Source organism: Hippocampus guttulatus, chromosome 1 (genome assembly GCF_054856545.1).
Source record: "Hippocampus guttulatus isolate MCC_2025c chromosome 1, RoL_Hgut_1.0, whole genome shotgun sequence".
NCBI lineage: Eukaryota > Metazoa > Chordata > Actinopteri > Syngnathiformes > Syngnathidae > Hippocampus > Hippocampus guttulatus.
Window position 1 is genome coordinate 18,814,054 of NC_141261.1, and position 27,335 is coordinate 18,841,388.

Genomic DNA, 27,335 nt, shown 5'->3' on the forward strand with positions numbered 1-27,335 from the left:
TTGTTAGTTTTTGATTGCCAAATTACCAGATTTTTAAGTACTCTGCTCGTCTTTGTCGTTTATTCCCTACAGCTACGCCCCCTCCACTGTCTTATACACACTTGCCGCTTCGAGGTGGGGGGTGCACACAGCACTTGAATTAGGGCCTGGAGAAATGTTCCTTGTGTGATAAAGTGCCTTTTTGTATCTGTAATTAATTCATTGTAATTAACATTTTCAATTACTGGCCTCATGGGAAAATCATATAAAATCTTGCTTTCGTACAGAAATATCCCATCATGTGGCAAGGTCTCTTGGCACTGAAGAATGAGCAGGCCGCCTTGCAGCTGCACTTAGTTTCTGGCAACACTGTATTGGCTCAGCGCTCACTGCCACCACTAGAGGGAGGTCCGCTTCTTCGCATTGTTCAGAGGATGCGGCTGGAAGCATCTCAGCTAGACAGCGTGGCACGACGGATGACTGTAAGTACTTCTGCCCTCAAATGTGGAGGAATAGAAAATGATACTGATACAACTTATGTCATCACTGGCAGGTGGAGAATGATTACTGTTTGTTGCTGGCGTTGCCCTGTGGTCGAGACCAGGATGACGTCCTAAGTCAAACGCAAGCCTTGAAAAGTGGCTTCATCACCTACCTGCAGGCTAAGCAGGCAGCCGGCATCATCAACGTGCCCAATCCTGGTTCCAATCAGGTGTGTTGAACCTTTTTTAGTCAAATGGTGTAATTCCCACCCACCGTTCCTTGGCACTTTGGAGAGATCCTCAAGTGTGTCGTGGGAAATTACCCTGTTGTTCAAATGCTACAAGGAGAATATGATAAGCCAGTAGTACATGTTAAGCTTTTGGCGACATGGACTTTCCCTGGCTTTATGCGAGCTCATGTTGTGTGACATCAATAGCCTGTGATGGAAATACAGTGTTTGGCTACACTCTGGCCTTGTTATTTTGCCTCCCGACACCACATACTTAACCAGTCAGGAACGATTACAGGGACGGACGAAAACCCACTTCCGCCCTTGCTTAGTCCATCCTTTAAAAACAACAAAAAAAACAACTTCTCGTCTTCCGTCCCATGGACGGAATGCCCATCGCTGCTATGAAGGTTGGGAAACACTGGTCTAATCACATGACCTGTGTGAGTTCTTCCCTCTTAATATGTTCGTGTTTGTATTTCCAGCCCGCCTACGTGGTGCAGATTTTCCCACCGTGTGACTTCTCCGAGAGCCACCTCTCCCGCCTGGCCCCAGACCTTCTAAACAGCATCTCCAGTATTTCACCTCACCTCATGATCGTCATTGCCTCTGTTTGATTTTATTTATTTTTTCTAAAGCAAAGCCAACACCAGCTGATTTTTCTAAACTGGATATGCCTCATATTTTTTATGAAAATCTCAATTAAGCATTTAAGCTATTTTTTTTCACTATTTTGGTTCACTTCACCAAGTCCTTAATTCACTCAATGGTGTTGAAGTGCAAAAAAGTTACTTTTGAAGTACAGAATGTTTCTAAGAGCATTTCTGCTTGGATCTTTAAATGTTGCCATGTTTTGGAGGCATTGGTATGGCTGTGGACTCAACTCTTTTGGAGATTCTTGATGGGGTTTTTTTCTCTTCATCAAAGTGATTGTGATTTTTTTTTTTAAAGAAAGACATGAGGAGTCATTGCACTACATACAAGGAAAAAAATGTGAAGTCTGTACAGATTTGAGTGTATAATCATCCATATTATGGTATAACGCAGAGATTGAGACTTCTTTTCGTCTGCTGCTTTTGCTCCATGGCCAAGTTGAGAGTTGTACAGTTTACAGTCAAAAGTTAGTTAGCAGCATCTTTTGCGGGCCATTGTGCAACTGTAAATATAATACACGGTTCAAGACTGATGCAATGTGGAGAGACCAAGTGAATTTATTATTATTTTACAGCTGGATCCTCAAATGTTTTCAATGTGTTCTTCCAACATTTGACAAATGGTGTCAACTATGAAACCTTTTTTTTTTTCAATTCTGTGCCAAAATGTACGTGTTTTACGTAAAACAAAAGAAAAAAGCAATCATGATCTATTTTAATATAACTTTATATTTCCATTCCTTTTTGTGGATGGATGTTGGGAATTTTCTTTCACCTTTTTCACCTACTGCCCCAAGCCGTCTAATGACAGATGTGCAACGAATGTGACTTGAACTTGCCATCATGCCGCTATTGGATGTGTTTGTTATTGTCTGTCCAATGTGGATTTGTCTTTCTAAAGCAAAGCTGTACATACTTCCATGTGTCCTCCATGCGCGCTGATATTTCTCTGTGTAGTTATTGTCTGAGGAAAGGGACTCTTGTGTGAAACCGATGCTGAAAGTAAATCACGCCTGTCAGTCTTGTTTGATGACTGCAAGCTCAATACTATCATTGTTCTGTTGAAGGCACTTATCATGTTTTGATAAATTAGAAGAAGAAGGAAAAAAACAGTGATTGATACGAAAACGGTCTTAATTTGGTTGTATTTCGATGCTCCTCCATGAGGACATTTTTAACTGTAAAATAATTTTGTTGTTTAACTTCTTAAGATCATTAAATGGTCCATGATTCTGAATCATTTCTTCCTGTGTCTGCACAACCATCAGGAGGTTCAGGGTTCCAATCTTGGCACAGGCCGATGTGGAGTTTGCTTGATGCTCTCCCCCATGTCCCCCCCCCCCCCCCCCCCATGTCTCAATGAAGGGTCAAGTACTACCCTGCCCCTCGCCGACACCCTGAGAATGACGCTCAGATGGATTGATTCAACAAGTGCCTGCAGTCCACGCGGTGGTCAAAAGAGGTCAGTATCTCCCCATATGACACATCTCATGAATGCCGGGATCAATTGTCCTGTGAACGACGCGCACAGTGCAGCGGGCCAGTCTGCGTCGAAGGTTATTAAAATGTTCTGATGAGCATTTATGTCGGTAAAATGACTAGGATTCGGGATTTCACCAAAGTATCGGGGGATTAGGATGATTTACTCACCGGGAACGCAAAGTACTCTCGTTTTTATTTTGTATCGTTTATAATTTCTTTTCATTTTTGTTGTAGTTCTTTTGTTGGTTTGTGCAAACTCTAATAACGTTGACATGTACACGTATACTACATATATACCTTTGTACTAGACCATATTTTATAAATGCATCGCTAATGTGTTTGCGGTACAGGTCGAGTCCACGGTCTGGTACCGTGCCTCGGCCCATATGGGACCGCGCCGCACATAAACAGACCTGCGAGCTGTGAGCAAATTTACTGACGTGTTGGAAATGTGCGCGACTCTACCCAACGGAGTCACGCTTCTCACGTTGGTTGACACGTTGAAATAAACAGAATCAGCCAAATAGGCGAAAGAATCAGTAAACAGAAAGTAAATGGAACAAATTGATCAATCGTACAGTTATACACTGCAGCCATCACTTCCAAAGATGAAGCTATTTTGACGAGAGAAGTTTCTCCCCTAGCACAATCTCCGGAGCGACGTGGAGAAGGAAGCTGTTGTGCATGGTATGCCATAAAAAATAAGGCAATACAAGAAACCCGTTGAATCATTTGAACAAGTTGCACCCAAGCGATCAAGTGGAAGACATGAAAAAGCGAGCGGTTTGCACAGCTGCCGACGTAAAGCTTCGCAGTTTAGTCACTAATAATTAGCCGGCAGCCACCAGATGAAAGCAACGATCAGTCGTGTAATTTTTTTGCTCAGTCATATTTGCAAGTAACAATGATGCTAATGCCGTATGTACCGGTAAGATCCTAACTTCAAACTTCCGTTTCTATTAGTCTTAGTAGTTCATTGTGTTATTCTACATTTGTTGTACAGTAGAATAACACTTTTTGAAATGAATGAGAAAAAAAATAAGAATAACATGTTTAATTTCTCTATAATTCTCAGTACTAGTGCTTTCAAACTGGCAATTTAAAAGCAATGGGAAAAAAATGTTATGTACTTGTCTCAACTGGTCCGTGACACAAAAAAAGGTTGGCGACCACTGTCCGATGTGTTGTATCGAAGCAGCATAAAAATTTCTTCGTGGTGCGCCTATCTCTGTCAATTCAATCTGCTGTCATTGTTTCTGGATAGCTTTGGTCTTCTTTCTACCACCGTTTACTACATGTGGACACAAATGCGCCACAAGAACATTTAAGTTTCTGTACATGGGCAACCATTCGTGGCTTTTCTCATGTATTCTCTCCTGCAGCCTGGCGTCTTGAGATAGAAGAGAGGAATATGATTGCTTATGTGATTTAGTGCCCTCCCAGGCCACCACTGGGAATGTTAATTGATGACCATTTTTGCAGGCTGACAAGAAACGGAGCAGACCGGGACAAGACAGAGACAGGGATACAGAGCGTCGTCTTGAGAGGCCCCTTGTGATACTTTTATTTTCACATTTGAAAAACATCTTCTTTGAGCAAGGGATAAAAAAGATGTTTGTTTTTTTCAGAGACTGTTAAGTGCTTGTTTTCTTGTTTGTAACCTCCCAACATTCTATGCTGCCCCATACATAGGAGCACAGAAGCAAAGAAATACAACGGGGTTATTTTGGCAGAGTGCTTAAATGGAATGCTTCTCTGGAGAGCAGATGCTGGGCCATAGGTTCTGGAATCACAGAAGACAATTATGCAAGTTTGGACTGACACTTCACATTGCAGCTCTACATTTCTGCAAAAAAGAAAAGAAAAAAGAAAATCACATGACTTTGTGCTAGTGCTCATAGTGCAACCTGGGATTGAATGTGTGGACTCTGAAAGGACAACGATGTCTTTAGGAATGAATGAGTTACCCAGGCGAAAGCAAATCAAAGACTTTGATGTACCGAGACACTTCACAACCTATCTGGATGTAGGCCAACCTCCTGTCCTCCACTCCCTCTGCTCTCAGGTGTACAGTGTAAAGGAATTGGGAACTTTTTGTCGACCAGCAGATGCGATTTGGTTTAAAGAAAAAAAAAAGAGCCTCTATTACAGTAACACAAAGACATCATTTTGTTTGATACACACATGATAGGCTGCACACCTTTTGACAAAAGAAAACACCAAAATAGTGAACAGCGACAAAGAGAACATTAATGCTTGGTGAAAATAAATGCACACTTGTACTTTCTGAAGCTAACCTCAAGGTAAGATGTCACAACTTACATAGCATATGCATAGTGTATAAATATACACATAAATGCACAGTTAAAGAAGCTGCTGACAGAACAATAGCTGAAGAGGTTTCATGGTTAACCTCAGCACACTGGATGGTTAACACATTTCTTTTTTTTTTCTTAATGTCCTGGTTTGGGAACAAAACAACAGCCAACTCCTTTTTGTTCTTGTTATTCCCAAAGTTGTGAGCTTGAATGTCTAAGCCTCATTTGCGGTTCAAACTGAAGAGTTGTTGATGATCTGACAAACGTGGCTTGAGGGCAATGTTGTGATTTAATGCTGTGCTTTTCACTTCCTGAATTGCATTTGGGAGCTCGTGGGAACACAAGCATCCCATCACCAATAAGGATTATTCAGTGAAAACAGTGGGTGAAAACCGGTGTCTTACAGACACAACCAGGCTGAATTAAAAATAGTCATGCAATTTTGTTTAAAATGTTCAATTTTCAGTCATTTCTAGCCAATGGCTCCCAAGCTTGGCGGTCATGTTAAATTAGGCGAGTGGACAGTCAAAACTCTATTTGTGATAAAGCCCTTGATGACAGCACTCCAGAACTATGAATATATTGTGATTTTTCTTTCTCCAAATACAGTATACGTCATGGCAATGCCATTTAATGTCATCGTCCACTTTAAAATGCCATGAAATGAAAGCCAATCAGAAGCCTGAAGAAAGTCATTTCCAGAAAAGGAACACATACAAACGACCTTCAAGGGACACTGTTTGTGTAATTAAAAAAGAAAAGTGTGTGGGCGGGGGAGGAGAATGGAAATTGCACTGTTATGCTTGATTCTGGTAGTATTTTGACTTGAACAGTGTCACAGAAATGTTTTTCAAATGCCACGGAGCTGCTTTAAAATGTGGGAATGGTGTGCTCTTTTTCTACTGCAAGTAGAGTTTCCATTTGGATAAAGTTAAACAATGTCCTATTGTGAGTGTGTGTGTGTGTGTGTGCGCGCGCGTGTGCGTGTGTGCGTGTGTGCATGTGCGTGTGTGCGTGTGCGTGTGTTTGTGTGTGGCCATTTCTGCTGATTACAGTGATTTCTTATCACTATTAAGGCAATCAGGACAACAGATGAATTATCACCAAGAGATGGTCCTTAAACAGGACACTGTCATGTAAAGCATGTTAACCCGAACTGTCAAAAATACTGAATGTGGCAGATAAACAAACATACACACAATTAAAGATCGTGCAGATAAATACAGTGTAACATTTACAAAGGTCGAGACTTACTTTGTACTCACAAATCTATTATTGCTATTGTTATTCTAAAGTCATGTGGTTTCACAAAGCTATTTTGCACGCATGTTCACTTTTCAGGGCAAAACACGAGACACGCTTGTGTGTTTACATCTTTCTTACCGTCCAGCTATTTTAGATTTGACCACTTCCCCGCCTCCACAAGCCAGCCTGTGGGCGAACGTGAATGACTGAGACTTAGGATGGAGCCCTTGGGTGGCTGATGTACGTTTGGAAACAGTCCCTATGTCTGTGTCTTATTCACGAGTAGGCAGTGCTGGTGGTGTACAAAGAGCCATTATGTCTTTGTGCTATGCCTGCTCAGCGCCCGGCCCTCGCTCCCACACAGGAAATGATAGGTTGGAATTTTCTGGGAGGTTGGAAAATCCAAAAGTGGAATCAAAGAAATGCGAGAAAACAAAGATTGGCTAGGACGATTGGGATTGATCAGCATTTACCTGCAGGACACCAATATGGCATCTACATTGCTGGGAGCAGCGGTTCTGTGCTAATAGAGGAGAGTGGCATCAAATATATGGAGCAAGCACAGAAAGTGCTGTCTGTAGGATATTCATAATAATCGCCCCCCCAAACGTCTGAGGTCTGGGGACGGATCTCGTGCTTGAGGACATTAGTTGTGATGCGTGGGTCAGTGCGTAGAACTGACTCGGTTAAAGGTGCACGGCTGCAAATGACAAGCAGATGCTGGCTTGTAGAAATGTCTCCCTTGTTACTGAAAGTCAAGTTAAACTTGTGAAAAGTTTTTGTCTTGACTGGCGTCTCAATCAGTCCCGGACCTGACTGAAGGGAAGTACACAAAGGAAAAACCACGAAAGCACTTCCAAAACCTTTGATAATATTCAAAACTCAATATTGACACTGTGAAGAGTTATCAGGTTTCACGCAATCATTTTTTGTCATCTTGCATTTTATGTGGTAAGGAATACAGGAATATACTCGTGTTTCAGTGACAAAATAGCTATTAGGACAAATTTCATCAAGGAACATGTAGATTCGTGTTAAATGAGGACCCCAAAAACTGCTTGTCAAATATTGCCAGTAAAAGCACCTTAGTTTTGCGAATCAGCCATACAGCCTTGGAGAAAGGCTCACTTTTGATGAAGGACTTCAACAGCAGCATGTCAGCACTAATTGTTCTCATTTTCTAACCATTTGCTCACAGGGGGGGATCCATTTGAGGGGCTGTCAAGGATAGAATTCAGCATCACCTCTCACACACTCAACTGCAAAAAAAAGCTGTCACATTACGACTGAGATGCTTGCATATACCGGTACTTGTACCATTAAAACACTCACACGCATGATTGTTTTGGGGGCAGGGTTTGGGCTTGAATGCACAACTGACACACTCTCTCACACACACACACACACACACACACACACACACACACACACACACACACACACACACACACACACACACACACACACACACACACACACACACACACACACTGCTTGAAATACTCTCACAAGGATAATTGTATTTGGGTGCTCATATACATTCTTAAAATGCTCTCACAGACACTAATGACATTTCTTTTGGTCAGGCAAATGACAAAAATACTCTCACACTCACGACTGAAACGTTTTTGCTCATATACACAACTGAAACAATCCCACACCAACACTAAAAATTGTTTTTACTCACACACATTTTTTCCACTCACAATCATTACTGAATCGCTCTCATACATGCGACCAAACGGCTCTCACACCCACGAGTGAAACGCTCTCACAAACATGCTCATGTGTGTGTGTGTGTGTGTACATATATATATATATATATATATATATATATATATATGTGTGTGTGTGTGTGTGTGTAGATACTGTAGATAGATATATATTATTGAAATGCTCTCACAGGCACTAAGGACATTTGTTTTGTTCTGACACCACTGAAACACTCTCATACACACTACTGAAGCACTCTTCCATACACTCCTGAATCAGTCTCATGTGCACTACTGAAATGCTCTTGCTCTAATTACCAAAACATTCTTTTTAAACATTACTGCAGCGCTCTCACAAAGCACTGAAATACTATCACACATGATTAAGATATGCTTTATTTGTCCCACACTGGGGAAATTTACAGTCTACAGCAGCAAAATTGGGGGGTAGAAAGAAGAAAAAACAGAGTGTTTGCATGCACAAAAATAAATGTTTCAGAAGAGAGCTGTACACAGCTCAATATAGGAGCTATATATATATATATATATATATATATATATATATAAGCATATAGGTGGCTGTGCTGTGCTAATTCCAATTGTTACTGGTTTTTCACGTATTTTATTTTTTATTCAGCAGCCCGACAGCAGTCATATATGTCTTGTTATATATCAGTTATATATATTGGATTGGATTGGATAAACTTTATTGTCAAATGTACTGTATGTGAAACATACAGCACAGATGAAATGTCTTCCCTCTCAACACAAAACAAGACAGTCGTGTTGATGAGGGTGTTTTAGTAGCGTATTCGAGCAAAAAGAAGAGCCGGTTGTGTATTTGTTTGAGAGTGTTTCAGCAGTGTGTGAGCAAAAACAACAACAACAAAAACAAACAAAACAAGAAAAGATGAAGCTGGTGTTCCCACACCTCCACTTATCTAAACAGACTTCTCTATTTCTTCCTCTTGGTTGTCCTATCTGATCCCACCCCTGTGGGGTCACGTGGAACTGAATCAACAGGTGGTTGTCGAAAAGGGGCTCTTAGCGGTTCAGTAGCACCCCCACCTAACCTCCCCTTCCTCCTCCGTGTTGACTTTATCCTGAGCGTCACCTCTTCTGGCTCCTTCCTCCGCGCTTCCTTAAACGTCCACAAAAGCCTTTGGAGCGGCTGTCACTTGATACGGAAGGAGGAGAGCACGGATGTGCCTTGAGGAGAAGCTCATTCTACTCGGCTGAGCAAATGGGAACATCTGCCACTCCCCTGTTTGACCTGCATCTCCAAACACACACACACACACACACACACTCATGCAGCGGAGGCGTCGTCTGAGAATATGAGCATGTTCCAGTTCAGGGCATCGGAATGCTGAGATAATGTTGTGATAAGCGGGGGGAAGTCAAAAGGCTTGATTTTGGATGAAGATGCACACGAGCAGGGTGGCTTCGAATGTCTAAATACAGCATTTCAAGGCCTCAAATACTTTCAAGTGCCTTTCAAGAGTTCTGAAAAAGTTCCCCCATAAAAGATGTGGAGTTCAGGCTATGCTAACATTAGTTGCGAGCTCCATAACTGGCTAGCTACTGTTGCTACTTCTTTACAAATTGAATTCTTGTTTTTTCAGCAATCCGTTCCTGTTTTTTATTGTGCTTTGCTGAGCTGGAATCAATCCCAGCTGACTTTGGAGAGAATTGGGGTCTACTTCTATTTGCCTCTCTGGCACGCATGTTCTTTAAAGGGGACCAAAAATTGTAAGCAAATGACGAATGACTCACACATATATTCCTCCTCTGCAAAAGCCAACAGAGGCTGTGGGTTAACCATTCTTGAGTCAAAACAGACATCTCTTGCCTTGTGTGGTGGGTGGATATTTGTCAAGTGTCAGAAAACAATGCTTTCAAGGAACACACTCGTGCATTGTGGATTGGAGTAAGGGTGTGACACTGAAACTATGGAAATGCCTGGAGATTTAATTCTGTTTGATTTTAAAAATATGCACACAGTAGAGAAAAACTTCGAATCAAAATGAGTGCAGAGGAATTCTTTCTCATGACTCATTCGCTTGTCACTTATGAGCCTACACACAGCGGGGCCACTTTACCACCTGCGTTTACTCACGACTACTTACATGCTGTAATAATTCATATGATCACAATTGACCTTCTTGACATTCTTAACTCTCTTTCTGCTGTTAAATAGATCGAAAGCAGAATGTATTTTACGATTTCACGGGACCAGTTTGCCAACGAGGTGCAAACAAGCCCCAAAATACATAGCTACTATGGCTCAATTAGGCTAATGATGGGCAACTTAAATACTGGAAGGGGAAAAACATTTTCTCTTGTGCATAAAAATGTCCATTCAAGGACGGCATAAAACCACAGAACAAGAAACCAATATGAAGTACAAGAACTCATTTTGTAATATTTTTCACAAAAACTCAAATCATAATTTTGTTATATTATTGATTACACAAGCCTCTTCCTGCATATCATTCCAAATCCACAAAAAAAATATTAGGCCTACTCAGGGCGGTATAAGGCCTAGTGACAGCACAACAAAGACATGTCTTCCATCTAGTCTCATGTGTACTACTGAAACACTCTTGCTCTCACTACCGAAACATTCTTTTTACACATTACTGGGGCACAAAAAAATTATTCGGCCTACTCAGGGTGGTATAAGGCCCAGTGAAAGCACAACCAAGACATGTCTCCCATCTAGTGGCAAGGTTGCAAACACAAACAAAGAAATAAACAAACAAAAAAAAATGTTTAAATTGAGGGGGCAGGGGGGTGGGATTAATCAAGGGGCCACTGACGACTTTTGTGCAGTTTCATTGCATTGTGAAACAATCCCATATGTGGAACAACAATTGGCTGGCTGTTTGCACTGTGCTGCCGCAGTTGCCTTACACCTGTGCTTTAAAGCCCCCCTCTTTGCACACACACGCACACACACACGCATGCACACACGCACACACACGCACACACACACACGCACACACACACACAAACACAACCAGCAACCCCAACCCACTTTTGTTCTCATTTTACATCCTGCATTAGCACTTAGTGCTGCACTACAAAGAACAATATATACTCAACAGGCGTACCAGGTGGGATCACGCACATACGAGCCCCCCACCACCCCATGAGACCATATCGTTTCATTCAAACGGAGCCTAGCAAAGACACCTTTTCTCCGGAGACATGAGCGGGGCAAAGTGCAGGAGAAAATGTGAAAATGAGCTTCTGAGCATTTCTGAGGTGCCCTTCAGCAAGACACTGGATACTGTTTGCACTGCCTGCCTCACACCGCCTTTATGCCTGCTCGGGGATATTTATGAATATGCACGAACGAAATGAACAATGAATGTGACATTGAATTCTACCCAGCAGGGCTAATAAAAGAGGCCTGCTTCTTTTCCTTTGCTTTAAATAGCGCACCCTGAAAATCTTGCAAGTTCTTGGAATGTATTATTGTGTGATAACTGTGTGCGCATTTCCACCTATCTCTAAGGTCACACACACTTGACGATTACACAATGCCAAACTGTTGTCCTCATAGAACCTTTATTAACTACCCAGTCAAAGCTTTTACAAATATTCTCAAGTGTCAAACGTGTGTAAAAATGGATCGGAAAAGAAAACCCCTGCATGTGTCATGATCTTTTTTTGGCCATTTTATTTTGCTTGGATTGAGGTTAGTTTCATGTTTGGGCATGTTTTCCCTATGCCCCTTTTTTCCTTAGTTCTTACTTTCCACCTGTTCTCATCAGGGCTGTTCTTTGTTTCACCCAATCAGCTCTCTCCAGCTACTTGTGTCTTGCCCAGGTGTGCCTTGTTATCTCATCAGGTTGCTTTGATTTAGTTCTGTTTTTTCTTCCAGTTTTTGGCAGTTCACAGTCAATGTTGTATGTTGCTGTTGTTAGTCATTTTAATTTTGTCATTTTATGTTTCCTGTAGGTTTGTGTTTCTTTGAACCTAGTTTTTTTTTAATGGAAACAATTAGTGGTTTGGTCATTCCATATGTCTTGTTTGTATTTTTGGTGAGTTAATACTTAGTACATTTATTTTGAAGTACTGCTGGTTCCCTGCACTTTTGCCTCCACATCACAAAAGCATGCCTCCAAAAAGCCAAAGAAAATGAGCAGAGTTGACGAGTAAGTCAATTTCCTTCATATCCAGCTCAGGGTCTATGTACTAATACACTATGTCTTTACCAGTAAGACAATTCAGTGCACTAGAAGAATGACAACGGCACACGAATGAAAGAGCCAAGTCTTATAAATAACATACTTACACTTCTGCTTTTCTACTATTGTGCAGTGTTTCTGTCAACTAGTTGGACAACTATGATGACAACTACAACTGGTGAGGAAAAACTAGATGTATTTTTTTCATGGTAGTAGTCGTGCCCTAGTGGCTACTCGTCGCCGGCGGCTGGTCAATAGGGCTCTACTTCTATTTGCCTCTCTGCCACGCATGTTCATCACCATACTATTTGACTTCAAGGCAAAAAAAAAAAAAGTTAAAATGTTCATTGTAAAAGACAAAAATATATATAAATTTTGTACACTTATTTTTAGATGAACAGGATATGTGATGATGTCATTAGTAGAGTAAAGATGTTTTGCTCATGTATGCTCTTTGAAATATCCAGTCTGGGTGCAGAAATTTTTAGAACTGACTCTCAAAAGTTATAGTCGCTCCTAATGCAATACGAGGTGGGGCACAGCTCGGTTTCCATAGTTAATGCATATACTGTAGGAAAAGTATATTGATGTCGGCATATATTTGCATTTCCATGTCCTCTATTGACATAGGATAGACTTTCCAGCGGAAAGTTAAATTTACTCACTGTCGACTGGAATTGCTATTTACTCAATCAAAGTTTTACACCTCATCATACCTCTGCAATTTTAAGGGTAAGTTTGTGAACATTGGTTGTGAGAGTGCGTGTGTCACTGCTTCTCTAGTTTAAATCAGAAAACATTTAAACCCTTTCATGCGCCCTGTAAAATGATAACAAGATAAACTGTCCACTGTAGTAACCGCTGTCCCTGAAAGAGTTACCGGTAAATATGATGAAAATGTTCACGTCTTTATCTAGTGAGGTCTTTGTCAGGGTGACTGGCTAGTTTGAAAAAAGATATAATTAATTCCACCGGGTGTGCAAGAGACGGCTGCAAGTGGACCTTCAGATTGCAATTGCCGGTGTGATAAGAGCATGGTAGGTTAGCTCAGCGCATTTGTCTCCCAATTGATGACATTTTTAACCCCACGGAGGAAAACCCAGCCAGCCACCACTACTACGAGTGTTTGCATGCCTACTATTTGTTTCACATCCTCCTTTAAAATTGTGTCTGCGCTCATCAGAAACCCGTACAACAGGAATATTCTAGCAAGGTCTAATTGTGTACTAGTCGGACAAAACGGCACAAGTTGTAGTACTTTCTTGCTAGTGACATTTTTCCATCACTGCTACTGTATTACCTTTCTGCACATTCGTCGGAAAACGTATGTACACGAGTCGGACAACGATATGTTACGAGTGTGGTAAAAGTGTTGAGTGGAGGTGACGAGAGCGTGAGACGTGGGTAATCTGGGGGTTTCTGGGGAATTTGGGGGAGTTCTATGCTTTGGGGTGAGGGGCTTTGTGAAACTGGAGCCTTAAGAGGGGCACATGTGGTGGGGGAGCAAGAAGCGGGGGTTGTAAATGCTCCTATAAAATGTAGCCCCTGCCTGAAGAGGTTCACCTTCTTTCCCGCAGTCATTGTGTGTGTGTGTGTGTGTGTGTGTGTGTGTGTGTGTTATCAACGCCACGCTGTATTGTAATCATGGTGGCGAGGGTGCTATTCCAGTGAGTGAATACAATGAAAGAGGTTCATGCGTCCCCTTTAGCATGTAAACTAAGTCAGAAAAAAAAAATTACACCAGGAGTGCCAAAACGTCCCCCCTCCAAGAGCAACCAGAAAAAAAAAATTAGGCTACAAAAGTCACTTTAACAATGTTTACCTGGAATTGAATAAAAATGCTCAGACCAAACCAACAGGTGTACGTAAAGATAAGCCAAGCAATTATGTATTGTTTTCATCTACAGTGTCTCAAAAGGGACTAGACGCACCCTTTTTTTCCTATTTCATTTGAGATATCACTCGGGACAGACGTGAGGCTATTCGCATTTGACAACATTGGCTTAGCAGTTTTTGAAAGCATACCAATTCGCTTGTCGATGGCGCGCCGACTGACATTGCAAAGTTGTTTGCAAGTTGCTGTGCATCACAATCTTCCTCTTGAAGCTCATAAACGACCGGATGTCAGTACACTATGAGTAAAGCGTTATCACTGTTGACCGGAGCTTTTGTTGATGGCTATAAAGCTTATCAAAAGTGGTTTGAACTTTATTCAGCCACAGAAAGACTTTTTGCCAGGCGGGATATTGGCAACGCTGTTCGATGAGCGATGGGCAAAAACCGCAAAGCCTCAAGCTATCAATCGGCGATAGTTTTGCTGTCATATTTTCTGAAAAAAGGAAGCATGGAGCGACTTTTGGGCTACCCTGTACCGTGAACTTTTTTTTTAACTGCTGCACTTCACAAAATAAAATCCACCCACTGCACTGAGCATATCTCCACATTCAACCAAAACAAGAGCAATCTGTACTGGGTTGAACATCTTGAAGAATGTTCACTTCATGAGGATCATTAGTGTGTTTTGTGTCACAAATTGGACCTTGACACGGAGTAACAATCGCGATTCAGACTATTTTCTTCTGAAACTTAATTATCTTGAATAGTCAAGGTATTATTAATGGAGATTTTGTTGCTATTTTACTATTTTTCACACTTGGAGGACCTATGTGTCACACGCAACCCCCACACCTTTGACACACTTTTCACACACACCCTCTGCATTCTCTCTTTTTTTCTTCTTCTTTTTTTTAGAACAGTGCAGTCGATGTAAAATTATTCTTTTAAGTTAATACAACAGTATGTTCTGACCAAGCAATTTAATTGGACAAGAGTCATTCCATCCTGTTATCACTCTGCCTCACAGATATTGCAAACAGTTAATGTGGCCTACATCAACAGTCAGTGTGTGGGTTAGGCTAGGACACAATTAATTATTTTTTTTATCAGCTTTAATGGATGGGTGTGGCCGGGTGGTCCAGTAGTTAACGCGTCAACATCACAGTGCAGAGGTGCAGGGTTCAATTCCGCCTCCGGCCTCCCTGTGTGAAGTTTGTATGTTCTTCCCATGCCTGCGTGGGTTTTCTCCAGGTACTCCGGTTTCCTCCCACATTCCAAAAACATGCGTGGCAGGCTGATTGAACACTCCAAATTGTCCCCGAGTGTGAGCGCGGATGGTTGTTCGTCTGTGTGTGATCTGCGATTGGCTGGCAACCGGTTCAGGGTGTCCCCCAGCCTACTGCCCGAAGACAGCTGGGACAGGCTCCAGCACCCGCCGCGACCCTTGTGAGGATAAAGCGGATCGGAAAATGTATGGATGGATGGGGGCCAGCAAATAAATGATCATATCTTACTTCCAATTCCTTATGCCTGAAATGTTAACAGCTCAGCCGCGCCTTCCATCTCCTCTCAATACAGCCTCCAACTTGCAGGTTTTGATTTGGCCAGAAGGTGAAAAATAACCACTGTTGGTCAGCTTCTTCAAAAGAGCGGACAACTGGCAACTGCACTGTATGTCGAGTAAGTAAAAAAAGTAGTTTTGTGTTTTCTGATAATGTTGCAACTGGTATGAGAAAAGCGACATGACCCTCATTGTAAGGTTCACTGGATGGCATCTATCAAGTTGAAACCTGATAAATAATCCTTATCCCTGTTAAGTGATTCGTTTCCACTGGCTCTATCTCAAGCTAATCTTTCTTGGGCGAGGATTAAACTCGTACAACACAACACACAGCGACAGTAAGAACATAGCCTATTAACTGTCCAAAAAAAAAAGACGATTAAATTATCGTGTCAATGAAATTAACACATGGGAAAATACATGTTTTCCTCCAATCACAATAATTAGCTAGCGACCCACAGCTAGCTGGACGTGGGCCCCCAAAGCAAGTTTTTGAAGGACTCGTATCTCACGTTGCACTATAATGAAAACGGTAACAAAACTATTTACGTTGGCGGGGCCACATAACTGATTACACAAACGAAGCACCATTTGTTGTCGCTTATTATCATAAACTAATAATTGGCGCTTGTAGAATTGGTGTAATTATCTTAAATATTGCTTAGATCTGCTGCGGGCCGCTAAGGAAACAGACGACAGGCCTCCCTCAAATGTCCCCTGGGTGATAATGTGGACATCGGTGCTGTACATGGACAGCAGTTGCTCATCGCTCCCACGTTCCCTCCTGCGACCGGGTCAGGATGAGGCCTTTGCGCTCCACGAACTGTCTACACGCCTTTTGCAGATAATTCCCGTAAGTTATGACAGGCTATTAACGGGCCAGCTGCTATTGAGTGTCCATTATGCTCGTATGAATCCATTTCTCTGCGCCTGTCACTCCGATTGTGCCTCTGTATGTCGAGATGGGCACAACAATGCTCCATCTCCCTTCACTGGATCCTTTCATGGTGGCAAACAGTTGTACATGTATAAGTACAACTATTGTCCCTTCCTCTCCTCGCCTTTGGATTTTTGAGGAATACCGTAGACACCACGCAGGGGATTAAATATTTCAATCCTCTCTGTATTTCTGAATATTAAATCTTAGTAGCCACATTTCAAGGTAGCAAATCGTTTTTTTTCGCTTTATCTACAATTCACATTTGTTCCTACATTGTGTCTCTTTATGACATGAACTCACCAGTATAGGGTCCAATGAAAAGCTGCATGTAGATTCAAATGTTATGTTATTTAAAGACCCATGCGTATTGATATGTACAGTTCATTAAAAGTCAACACACACTGTTCAAGTCTTTGTGATGTAAAAAGAAATGAGAGCAAGACAAATCATTTCTATACTTTTCTCACCAATAATGTGGCCAAAAAAAAAAAAACAGGACAAATCAGGTAAAATACTTTATTTTATCAGAGTGGGGGTAAAATACAAACAACTCAACTAATGTGGTTGTAAAAGTGTGCAGACCTCTGGCTGTGTTCAGAATTAACCAATCACATTCAAACTCATGTTAAACAGGATGCAGCGCACACACACACCTGTCACCATTTACAGGGCCTCTGGCCAACCCCAATTAAAGTTCAGCTGTTTTCGTAGGTTTTTCCTCATCTTTCACTTGGACAGCGCTTTTCCACCTCCAAGGCACTCAAAGTGCCTCAAGACGACGCAGCATTGGGAGCAAATGTTTCAGTATCTTGCTCAAGGACACTGACGCATGCTCACAAGGTCAGGGGATCAAACCCACAACCTCTGGGTCGGGAGAAGAGCCATAACGCCCCCTGCAATGCATGCATGGCGGTGTCTATACTGTGAAGATCATGCTGCGGGTGTATCCTAACCATGTTTCCCCACCTTTATTTCGCCAAGGCACACATTTTCCAAAATCTCCCGACACGCCTACAAATGAAAATATCACAAAAAGTATTTCAACTGAAACAATGATGATCTTGTCTGAATTTAGTCACAGATTGCTATTACCTGTTCGACTACAAAGCGCATTGAGACAATTCTGTTGGATGAATGGCAACCGTTGATTATACAGGTTAACTGTACTTTCTGACATGTAGTGGGAGAGCATTTGATGGTTCTGCGTGTCACTAAATGTCACTGCAAAGAATGTATACGCAAAGAATGTATGTGGATACAAGAATGTATCCTCATACATTCTTTGCAGTCCCATTTCAGTGATTTAGGCCAACAAGCACAGGCAGGTTTTTGAGTGGAAGTGGAAAATCACTTTCAGTGGCTGCAAGCAACAAGAATCAGAACTCACATCTGATAATTCAAAAAAACAAAAACAAAGCTGTTTTTACCCCAAACAATCCGCTTTGACCACTTCTACAGCTAAGCACAATATTGATAGCATCAGCTCATAGCAGCAGTAGCGTTGATAACCTCTGTTTACGCTCAGATAAGAGATTTCACCAAAAATTGTTGCTGGATGTGAACAACCTTGTTATGTTGTTGGCTATGTTCCCCACTTCAGTGGCAGGAAGGAAGGGTGGGCAACTGAGTCATAATATACAGTACTAGGTATCTTTGGAATGCTGTGTTTTTCATTCCATTACTCTTTGTCATTCAGGGCCTTCTTGGTGATTTCATACGCAAGTTAAATGTGTCACAGTTTTTAACCTTGTAACTGATTGTCTTTCTGTTGTAACACCAAGACTGACCTGTAGAGGCAGCAAATGTCTGTTGTAATACCATAACTGACCTGTAGAGGCAGCAAAATGACACAGGGCATCCAGACTGCCGGAAAATACAGTACTGTAATAGTAGTATTCGGTGGTGGAGTAGTAGTAGTTATAGTCGTAGTAGAAGATATCCGGGCAAACATACCTTTCCTCATCTTCTACATGTCATTTCTACTGTGGTGTATGACATGTGAGGCTACAGAACAGGGAAGAAAAACCCCCAACGCTACAGGATAATCGCTGAGGGTAATCTATCTGAGACATCAGAGAAGCAAGATTTTCATCCTTTGATCGCAAGGGAGGGAAAATACTCCATTTGGCCCATTTGTCATGTTGTGTGTAATCCATTTTGCCTTACAATTCGTTTATTCAGATGCTCGGTTCTTTGGCATGAGTGTCATATGGAACCTCCAGTGACCCACAAGGGAGAGTTTGAGAGCCCAATTTAACACACCTTGCTCTCGATTCACACCCTGGTCTTGTCACACTAACGAGTCACATGAAACCAATGCGGGAAACTGGACAATTGTGTTCAGTTTCACTTGGGGGTACAGTATAATCATTTTTGTTGCTCACAGTTTAGACTTTAATGGCAGTGTGTCGAGTTATTTTTATGTTGAGGGGAAGAGTAAACGTTCACTGTAATACAAGCTGTTGCTCCATATGACTACTTTACATTGTAGCAAAGTGTAATTTTTTTTCAGTGCTGTCTCTTGGAAATGTAAGATATTTACAACAATGCGAGAGGTGTACTCACTTTTGTAAAAGACTGTCTACTCAGCGGACTCTCTAATGTTGAACACGATATGTCCTAGGACGCTAATCGACCTCTGTTGGAAATAATGTAAATACATGTACATCGGGAAAAATTAATTATCTGTGTTGACATTGTTAAAAGTTTTTTTTTGTGTGTGTGTGACACCAGCGTCTATGCAGCTTAAGATACAAACAGGGTATACTGTATATAGCACATCCATCTCACCATTCTAAGGCTGGGAGTTGGAATCCAGGCTTTGAAATTAGAAATGATTAGAATGATTGCCTCAATATTTTAGATTTTATAGAAGGTAAGTGTTTATCAAGCAACATCAAACTGTATTCGACGCTCGCAGGGAGGAAGACATGTTCTTAAAATGAAAAATATTGGGGTGATCGTTCTAGTATTTGCAGCAGTTGAAGTTGACATAAGTAGAGATGTGCACATACATTTTGGTGATGTTACCTCAAGTAACGGGAACATTTTTCTACGGAGAGGAAAAAGCGTAACGCTCAGAAAATCCCAAATGCAAGGGCGATCATTTGAATATAAGTAGAGATGTGCACATGAATTTTGATGATGATCTATTATGTTTTCTGACATTAAGCACCGTTGAGCTTTTTTACATTCAGCGTTAGACTGTCCTGGTCAAGTCGTTACTATGCGGTGGGAAATATTGGTTTCGGCTGGGTCCTTTGTCTGCTTTTAGATAAGTATGACTGTGTCCAACTTCTGATAAAACGCAACCAATTTCATTACTGTGCAAGTACTGATACGCCTCAGAACTTTTTGAGATCGCTCATTGCCTCATCGACAGAGTTCAGAAAGGAGCTAAACATGCAACTGTAAGTTGTCACTGGGAACCTTTTATGCCATCCTCCTAATGTGCTAACATTAGTAATCTTGAAATGTTTTTCTCTTATAAGCTGCAACAACTTGTGTTCCTACATTCTTTAAGTCTGTAACTGGCATAGAAAGTGGACTCGTGCAACCAGTTACCATGTAAACAAACGCTGGTTCCATTTCATAATAGAGGTTGCACCCATAATTCACGCAAAGGCTCCTGGGGCCAATAAATAAGGTGGATACCAGCTGACGAGAGGCAGGATTACACACTAGACTGGTCACCAGTCAATCGCAGCACACATATCGAATTGAATGTTTTCAATGAACCTAAAGATGCATGATTTTAGATAGCAGGAGGAAGACGGAGCACACTGAAAGGCAGTAGCCCGTTTTCAAACCCATGACCTTTGAACTGTGAAGCAGATGTGCTAACCAGTCATCCACTCTGTCCTTTTATATTACCTGGGTTAGGCATTCACTGACCCCGCTGCCCCGACTGAAGAGAAGTGATATTGAACATGGATGGATGATGATTGTTTGGAAATACACACAAAATAAAAGAGGGGGGGGGTGTTTAATTCATGATGTATGCACTCATTGAACATATTTTAAAAGAATGAATTACCATTAAATAAAAGTTTTACATAAACATCGATAACTGCCCCGCTGCACCTATTGGGTTTTGAAAACCAAACTTTTTACCCTTCAGCACAAAAGGTTAGCCCACTTCTGGTCGAAGTAGTTTTCGATAAAGTTAGTTGTTAATCCACTTCTTTACGCCACTTAGAATTTCCGACGGTTCGCGAATGCAGCAGCAGCAAAGGTTTCTCAGAAGGAGTCTTGCTTCTCCTCCTCCTCCCCTCCTCTTCCTCCCACGCACACACGCACGTACACACGCGCACATTCCAGCGAGCAGGCGTTTCTGCTTTGTGAATGAGTGTGCGCGCGTGCCTGCGTGTGTGTGCGTGTGCGTGTGTATGCAGAGCGCCGCTCCGGAGTCGGTCAGTCACAGCCCGAGAGCGGACAACGAACGAGCGTGCGAGAGAGGAAGCAAGTGGAGCAAATGGAATTTTTCACAGGGGTCCGACCGTTCTCAATATTCACCTATGTGCTGATTAACGGCATCCTTGTCACCCTGCAAAGCAAAGAAGGTGAGTGTCACGTCCTCTTTCAAAGTTCAAACTTCCCTGCTGTCGATGGCGCGCACCACGCGGAGTCAGTTGAAGAAACTTTAAAAAGTTCAGCAGCACGCCGTTTAGTGCTGTTGAATACTTTTTAAAAAAAACTTTCACAGTGGAAGGACTGAATAATTGAACAGATTAAGAGATGGATAGATATCACATCTGACCTGTCACATCATTCTGTGACCCACTAAAGCAAATAAAGCGAATCTAATTTACTTCACGTTACTTGCTAAATTAATTTCTTCTTTTCATTTTGGCAAAAGTGGAAATCCTGCCCCCCAAATTACCAATGTTATTTTCTTTTTATTGCTATTACAACCAGTGTTTTCTTTCTTCATATAAGTTGAACAATAGCATTCATATTTAGGTTTCTCAATTATTTTCCATCTCTTCTGAATTAAAATTCTGAGTTTCACAATCAGAAAAACCCTCCTGAAGGAAACAATAACTGCGATGTGGCCCGCACCGAAGAAGACTTTGACACTTGTCGATATGTCCACCTTAACAACTCATGATGTCACTGCGTTGATGTCTCCACACACAGAGGTGCTTTTGGACATGAAGGCCACAGGAGGTGAGCTGGGCTGGTTGACTTGGCCTTTCGAGCAGGGAGACAAGCCCGGGGTGAGTATCGTTCTCGCACACACACGTTTTACACCCTTGGAATTTGCCCGCACTGAGACTTTGCACAGGAAGGGCCAAGCCTCGGTTTGTGTGAAATATTTGACCATTTGACTTGTGTGGTGTGCTTGTGAAAGGTCTCGGCCGTTTGTGTCAAATGTGCCACTTGTTGGCTTCGCGTATGACAAGGAAGGGGTTGAAGTTGCCTGCCGAGCACGTCTGGGCTCCGCCGAAGCGGAGGCAGACAGAATAGCAGCTTGCCCTGATCTGGGAATACTTGTGGCTTCTTGCGGTTTGGAGGTTCAGGCTGCACAATTATATGTTAGCAAGCAATTAACTTTTTGGTCTGCCTCCTTTTTAGAGAGGTGGGGGCTTTTTAATGTTCACAGATACCGCTACAAAAGTGTCTTGAAGACAAATGAAAATGACTTCAATTGTTCCACACAAATACTGTGATTAGACAACAGGCATGTTTGTCCTTGTCCACAATGCGGTTTCACAGTAATTGGGCCGTCTAATTCATTGTAAATCGGCTCGTTTTATGTGCTGATCACTCAAACGTATGGTCCTGCTGCTCATCTCCTTTGCTTCAGATGCTACTTTTATTTCAGGTGGTATGCCAGGGCTGGTCACGCACATTTTGTACAGCTACAGTACTTTATGTGTACAAATAGTGCATACCCAGGCCTGCCTTAAAAAGGCCCCGTGGGGCTAGTTGTTCCTCGAGCCAAGACTGTGTTCAAACATGTTGTGGCTTTTTCAGAAATATTTGTGGCAACATTTGGTGTACAGTATAAGCAGCGTCGGAAAACTGACTGGAAATAATGTGGGACCGTGCAGTGCTTTCTCACGCTGCGTTGGTTCGGCACAGGATTCGTGTTGGGAAAAAAATGAATGAACGCTATATTCACTTTTCCGTGTTGCCGTGACTTTAATTACTGCTGTGAAGGAAATCAAATCCAGGTTTAGACTGTAGTGATTGAACCATTGTATGTGGTATGCTTTCAGCCAGACTACATTAAAGTAGGAATTGAATCCCAACCTCAAATTTAGTGTTTGTAATAGAGATGGGTGCAATCATGATTGAGGTGCTGACATGACGGCAACTGTGGAAACAAAGTTGACCTTTGCAATGGAAACACATCCAGGCAGCAGCACTCTGCCCAAAAGGCGACATTATGCATTTTTCACCATTTAAAAACCATCCCCGGGTCTCTTTGTAACACGTCTGTGACATGATTTCGACATTGCAACCGATCGCCGATTTTGCCTAAAATGCAAGATAACGTGCCGATCCCGTCCAGCCAATCGGATCTAGTGCGCGTCCAATAAAACTCAACGCAGCTCTGCTTACCTCCTGGCAAGCGGGAGTACGGCACCTGTCAGAGCATGCGGGCCCCTCTGCGTGATAATGTTTGAGACAACGGCCATAGCTTGAAAGTGGCTCTGGTTCTGGCTATTTGTGTACCGGAAGTTGCAAAGTCAATTTTCTTTTGTGTGTCCCCTTGAATACAAGATTGCGGATTAAAAACGCACACCAATGTGTGCATTTCACGGTCGAGGATTTGTCTCTAAAGTCTTCGTGTTTTTTTACAGTGGGAGGTCGTCCAACGGACCCTGAACGGCTCTCAGTTTTACACCTATTCTGTTTGTAACGTTGGTGAACGCGAGCAAGACAACTGGCTGCGCACCACTTTTATCCAGCGGTGCCCGTCAGCCTCGCGCGTCTTGGTGGAGCTCCAGTTCATTGTACGCGACTGCAACTCCTTCGACGGCGCGTCCATGACCTGTAAGGAAACCTTCAACCTCTTCACTTCCGAGTCCGACGTGGACGTGGGCACCACCTTCCGCAAGGGTCAGTTCAAGAAAGTGGCCACCATCGCTCCCGACGAGATCACCAGCAAGAACGAGCTGCGGATCAACACGGAGACTCGGGTGGTGGAGAACCTCTCTCGGAAAGGCTTCTACTTGGCTTTTCAAGACATCGGCGCCTGTGTGGCGCTTCTGTCGGTCAGGGTTTATTACAAAACATGCCCCGCCACAGTGATGGGCCTGGCGTCCTTCCCCGAAACGGTGGCGGGCGGCGAGAACCAGGCTCTGAGGGAGGTGAACGGGATATGCGTGGATAACGCCGTCAGCGAGGAGTTACCTCGCGTGTACTGCACCGTGGATGGAGAATGGGTGGTGCTAGTGGGCGAGTGCCAGTGCAAAGCGGGCCATGAAAAAGTCCAAGACGCGTGTCAAGGTAAGCACTCTCCGGATACTGTCCTTCTCATGCGCGTGTTTCTTGGCACCGACCATTTGGCTCGACTGTTTGTTTGGGTTGCGAAACTGTCATTTGCTGCGCGTTTGTCATGGGCGTTATTATCATCACTCGGTGGAATTCCCCCCTTGGCTCATGTGGCTCCTCCGCAATGGAAGGAATGCTGCATGTTCCAACATTATCCCTGACCTGGAAGCACAACCTAGACATTGAGCATGTGCGTGCCTTCGATCCTCCACGGTCATTCGAAGAAGCTCAAATCTTGGAAAGTACTTTGACAAGTCCACGTTCTTGTACTCTGTTTTAGGTTTTCAGGTGAAAGTACAAATCTCCGGAAGAGTTCACTTCCATTTTCTTTCTCCCCTGAACTGATTTTGTCCAACTAAAACCTGCGGAAATTATTGCAAAATTCCTCAAACTGAAAGTCTTTCACAAATCGGTTCAAATCCAAACGCGGAATAAACAACGTACCAGTGAATTGATCCTTATTTACTTTGATCAAATACCATTTTCCCAAACTGACAAACATTTGTCTCACAATGTATGTCAATGATTATGCACAGAACTGTAACTGTATGAAATGAACTTACAGCCGTTCCTTTATGTAGGCTTAAAAAGTAGGATGATAGAGGAGTGAGCCATTCGACCATCTTTCTGACCGATTCAGCAAAAATGAGGCTGATGTTGAAACACTTGCTGTTTTCCCTTCTTCTTTCAAATTTACAGTGTTAGACATGATCATGGACCTCCAACTAGTGACGTAGAATTATACCCCAACTAAATAACATTTGAATTATAAGAAGACAAAAACTAAATATGAGTAAAAGTAGAACCACGAACCCGGAACCTGCAATTTAGATGGGTTTACTGTATACCACTTTATTAACATTGGTGGTGTTTTTTAGGGACTGGAATGGATTTGTGGAATTCCATTTAAATTCAATGGGGAAAACTGATTCTGGTCCCCCTAAAAATGCAATATGTAAGTCCAGGTACCACTGCGCTGATAACTGTTGCCCTTCATATAGCAGTAAAATTCGAGCAACCACAGCTGCCAGTTTCGACTGTAAAAACTGAGCTTTGTATTTTTCAGTGTGCAGTGGAACGGCGATTCATTTTCATTCACGTCGTAGGCCGCAGTTTCGGGGTGTGTTGAGTGACTGCATGCACCGGCAGGCATTTTTAAATGACTGAACACATCATGACTTCCTCATCAGTCCAAATTGCTCCTTTTCTAAGAACTCGGCGCTGTAAACACATTACACACACACACACACACACACACATACGCACGCGCGCGCAGGTATGCGTACACAGCCAAATGCACACACAATTACGGTCATAAATCCTGCATACCTGTAATATATTTGCACTTAGTTTCCCCTCCCGTTGGCATTAAAGTGCTGAAGTTTTCTGTCAGTGCATCATTCTTAGCTGCGGGGAAAAGTGCCAGGTGGGACGAGGAGCGAGGAGGAGGCGTGTAGGAATGAGAGAACTTTACAAAAGCGACCAAGGGTTTGTATTTAGAGGAGGGCTGTGATTTTAAAACAGAGACTGGAATGTAAAGGTAGAAGAACAATGAGGCGCTGTGTTTTCCGCTGACCTCCCCAGTGCATTCCTGATCCGTTTGCCGAAGAGCAGCCGCCTTCCCAGGCATGCTGGTCGTGCTTGGTGGTGGTGCTGGTGGGGGCGAGGGCTGTCGATGTTGGGTCAAGACCTGCCATAAAAATGAGTAAACGCCACAAATCCAAGATGAAGTCAAATGGGAGCTGAGAGACGCATAAAGGAAGTTGGAGATGAGGGTGGAAATGTCTGCTTTTGCTCTCCAACTGCTCTTCAAACGTTTGAAGATGTCTCAGGCGCATTTGCTCAACAGGAAATCTTTCTTGGTGGGATGACTAACTCCCTTGATCGACTGCGGAGAATTTGATCACATTTCTAAACTGTAACTCATGTCTGTCAGCCAAATTGTTTGGAATGAAAACACACGGTTTATTTTGACTCCTACAATCCGTGACCGTCAACGTTGAAGATAAAGCAGACATTGGTTCAATGTTTATGATCACTCTTCATAAATATTTGTCCGTTTAACTTGGTAGCGCATTCTTATTGTCACAATAAGTATGAGTAACAAATCTGATTTTGAACATGCATACAGTATAGAGTCTTGAAATAACAACACAGTAAAATAAAAATTCTAAAATTGTTGCGTGAGTATGGCGGAACCTGTTCCGTTCAACAAAATTCTCTGACTTCAGTTTTCAGCCTTTAGATTTGCATAAATACCTTTCATTGCCGAGTTTGAGCACAACACATAACAGGATTAAAATGTGTTTTTCTTTTTCATTGGCTTTTTGTGGGTTTTACTCCTAAAGAAAGAGCACAGGGAACTAAGAGAAGATTTGCCATGATGTTTGTTTTGTTGTTTAGATTGCTTTAGTTTCATGTTGTCCGGTCTTGCTCGTTAGGTTTTGGTTTACGCCTTTTTTGTCAAGTCCTTTTGTCAACCAATCAGCTGCTTCCAGCCACGCACATCTTATCCAGGTTGACCTCATTGTCGTGTCAATCTGGGACGCCGTACCGCCGCCTTCCTTGCATTGCGTGACGAACAGACTCGGTCACACAACCCAAGCAAAAGCACCTCGCAGATCTTTCCGCTCATCAATTACAAGCACCTCCTACCACTCCTTTTTAGCAGTTTCTTCTTTGTCAAGAGTCATTCTGACTGTTTGGCACTTTGTATTTTTTTTAGCAACATTTTGTGTGTAACCCGAAAAAAAAATCACATTCCAAAAATGTTGGTTATTTGGGGGAGGCTGCAATGGATAGTTCCTTTTCCATTCATTTCAATTGGAAAATATCATTTGAGATATGAGTGTTAGGAGCGTGGTCACCGAACTAATTAAACTCGTCAACTCAAGGCACCCCTGGCATCCATTTGCACTACCTATTTCCTGTCATGTCCTTCCTAACCCATAAACCTTCTTACTACAATCGAGGCTCTTATCGTTTTTGAGATGGCACACAGACGGCCTTGGCTGCTGGACTTTGGGATTGCGTTTAGCCCTCTGGGTCCTCGACTCATCAGACTCATCACACTTAATCTCAGGTCAAGGTTTTTATTCTGGAACACACATTGAGAGGTATTTGGACTGCAGAGTGCAGAATTAGCATCGTGGACAAGCTGGAGCCGTAGTAGGTTTCCAGTAAAGTGATTAT

At 42.5% G+C, this 27,335-nt stretch overlaps 2 protein-coding genes across 3 annotated transcripts in view; both read left to right on the forward strand.

Annotated features, from left to right (window-relative positions):
- The window catches only part of spen (spen family transcriptional repressor), a 30,335-nt gene extending 27,754 nt beyond the window's left edge, over positions 1-2,581 (forward strand). The window contains exons 13-15 of the mRNA XM_086116614.1: positions 267-461; positions 533-691; positions 1,177-2,581. Coding sequence (XP_085972740.1) covers positions 267-461; positions 533-691; positions 1,177-1,308 — 486 coding nt within the window. The 3' untranslated portion in view covers positions 1,309-2,581. The remainder of the gene's footprint in view (positions 1-266; positions 462-532; positions 692-1,176) is intronic.
- An 18,463-nt stretch (positions 2,582-21,044) lies between these two features.
- Positions 21,045-27,335, forward strand: part of epha2b (eph receptor A2 b) — a 31,918-nt gene continuing 25,627 nt past the window's right edge. For both annotated transcript variants that reach the window (XM_086116625.1, XM_086116634.1), the window contains exons 1-3: positions 21,045-21,199; positions 21,777-21,856; positions 23,450-24,098. In XM_086116625.1, coding sequence (XP_085972751.1) covers positions 21,112-21,199; positions 21,777-21,856; positions 23,450-24,098 — 817 coding nt within the window. In that variant the 5' untranslated portion in view covers positions 21,045-21,111. The remainder of the gene's footprint in view (positions 21,200-21,776; positions 21,857-23,449; positions 24,099-27,335) is intronic.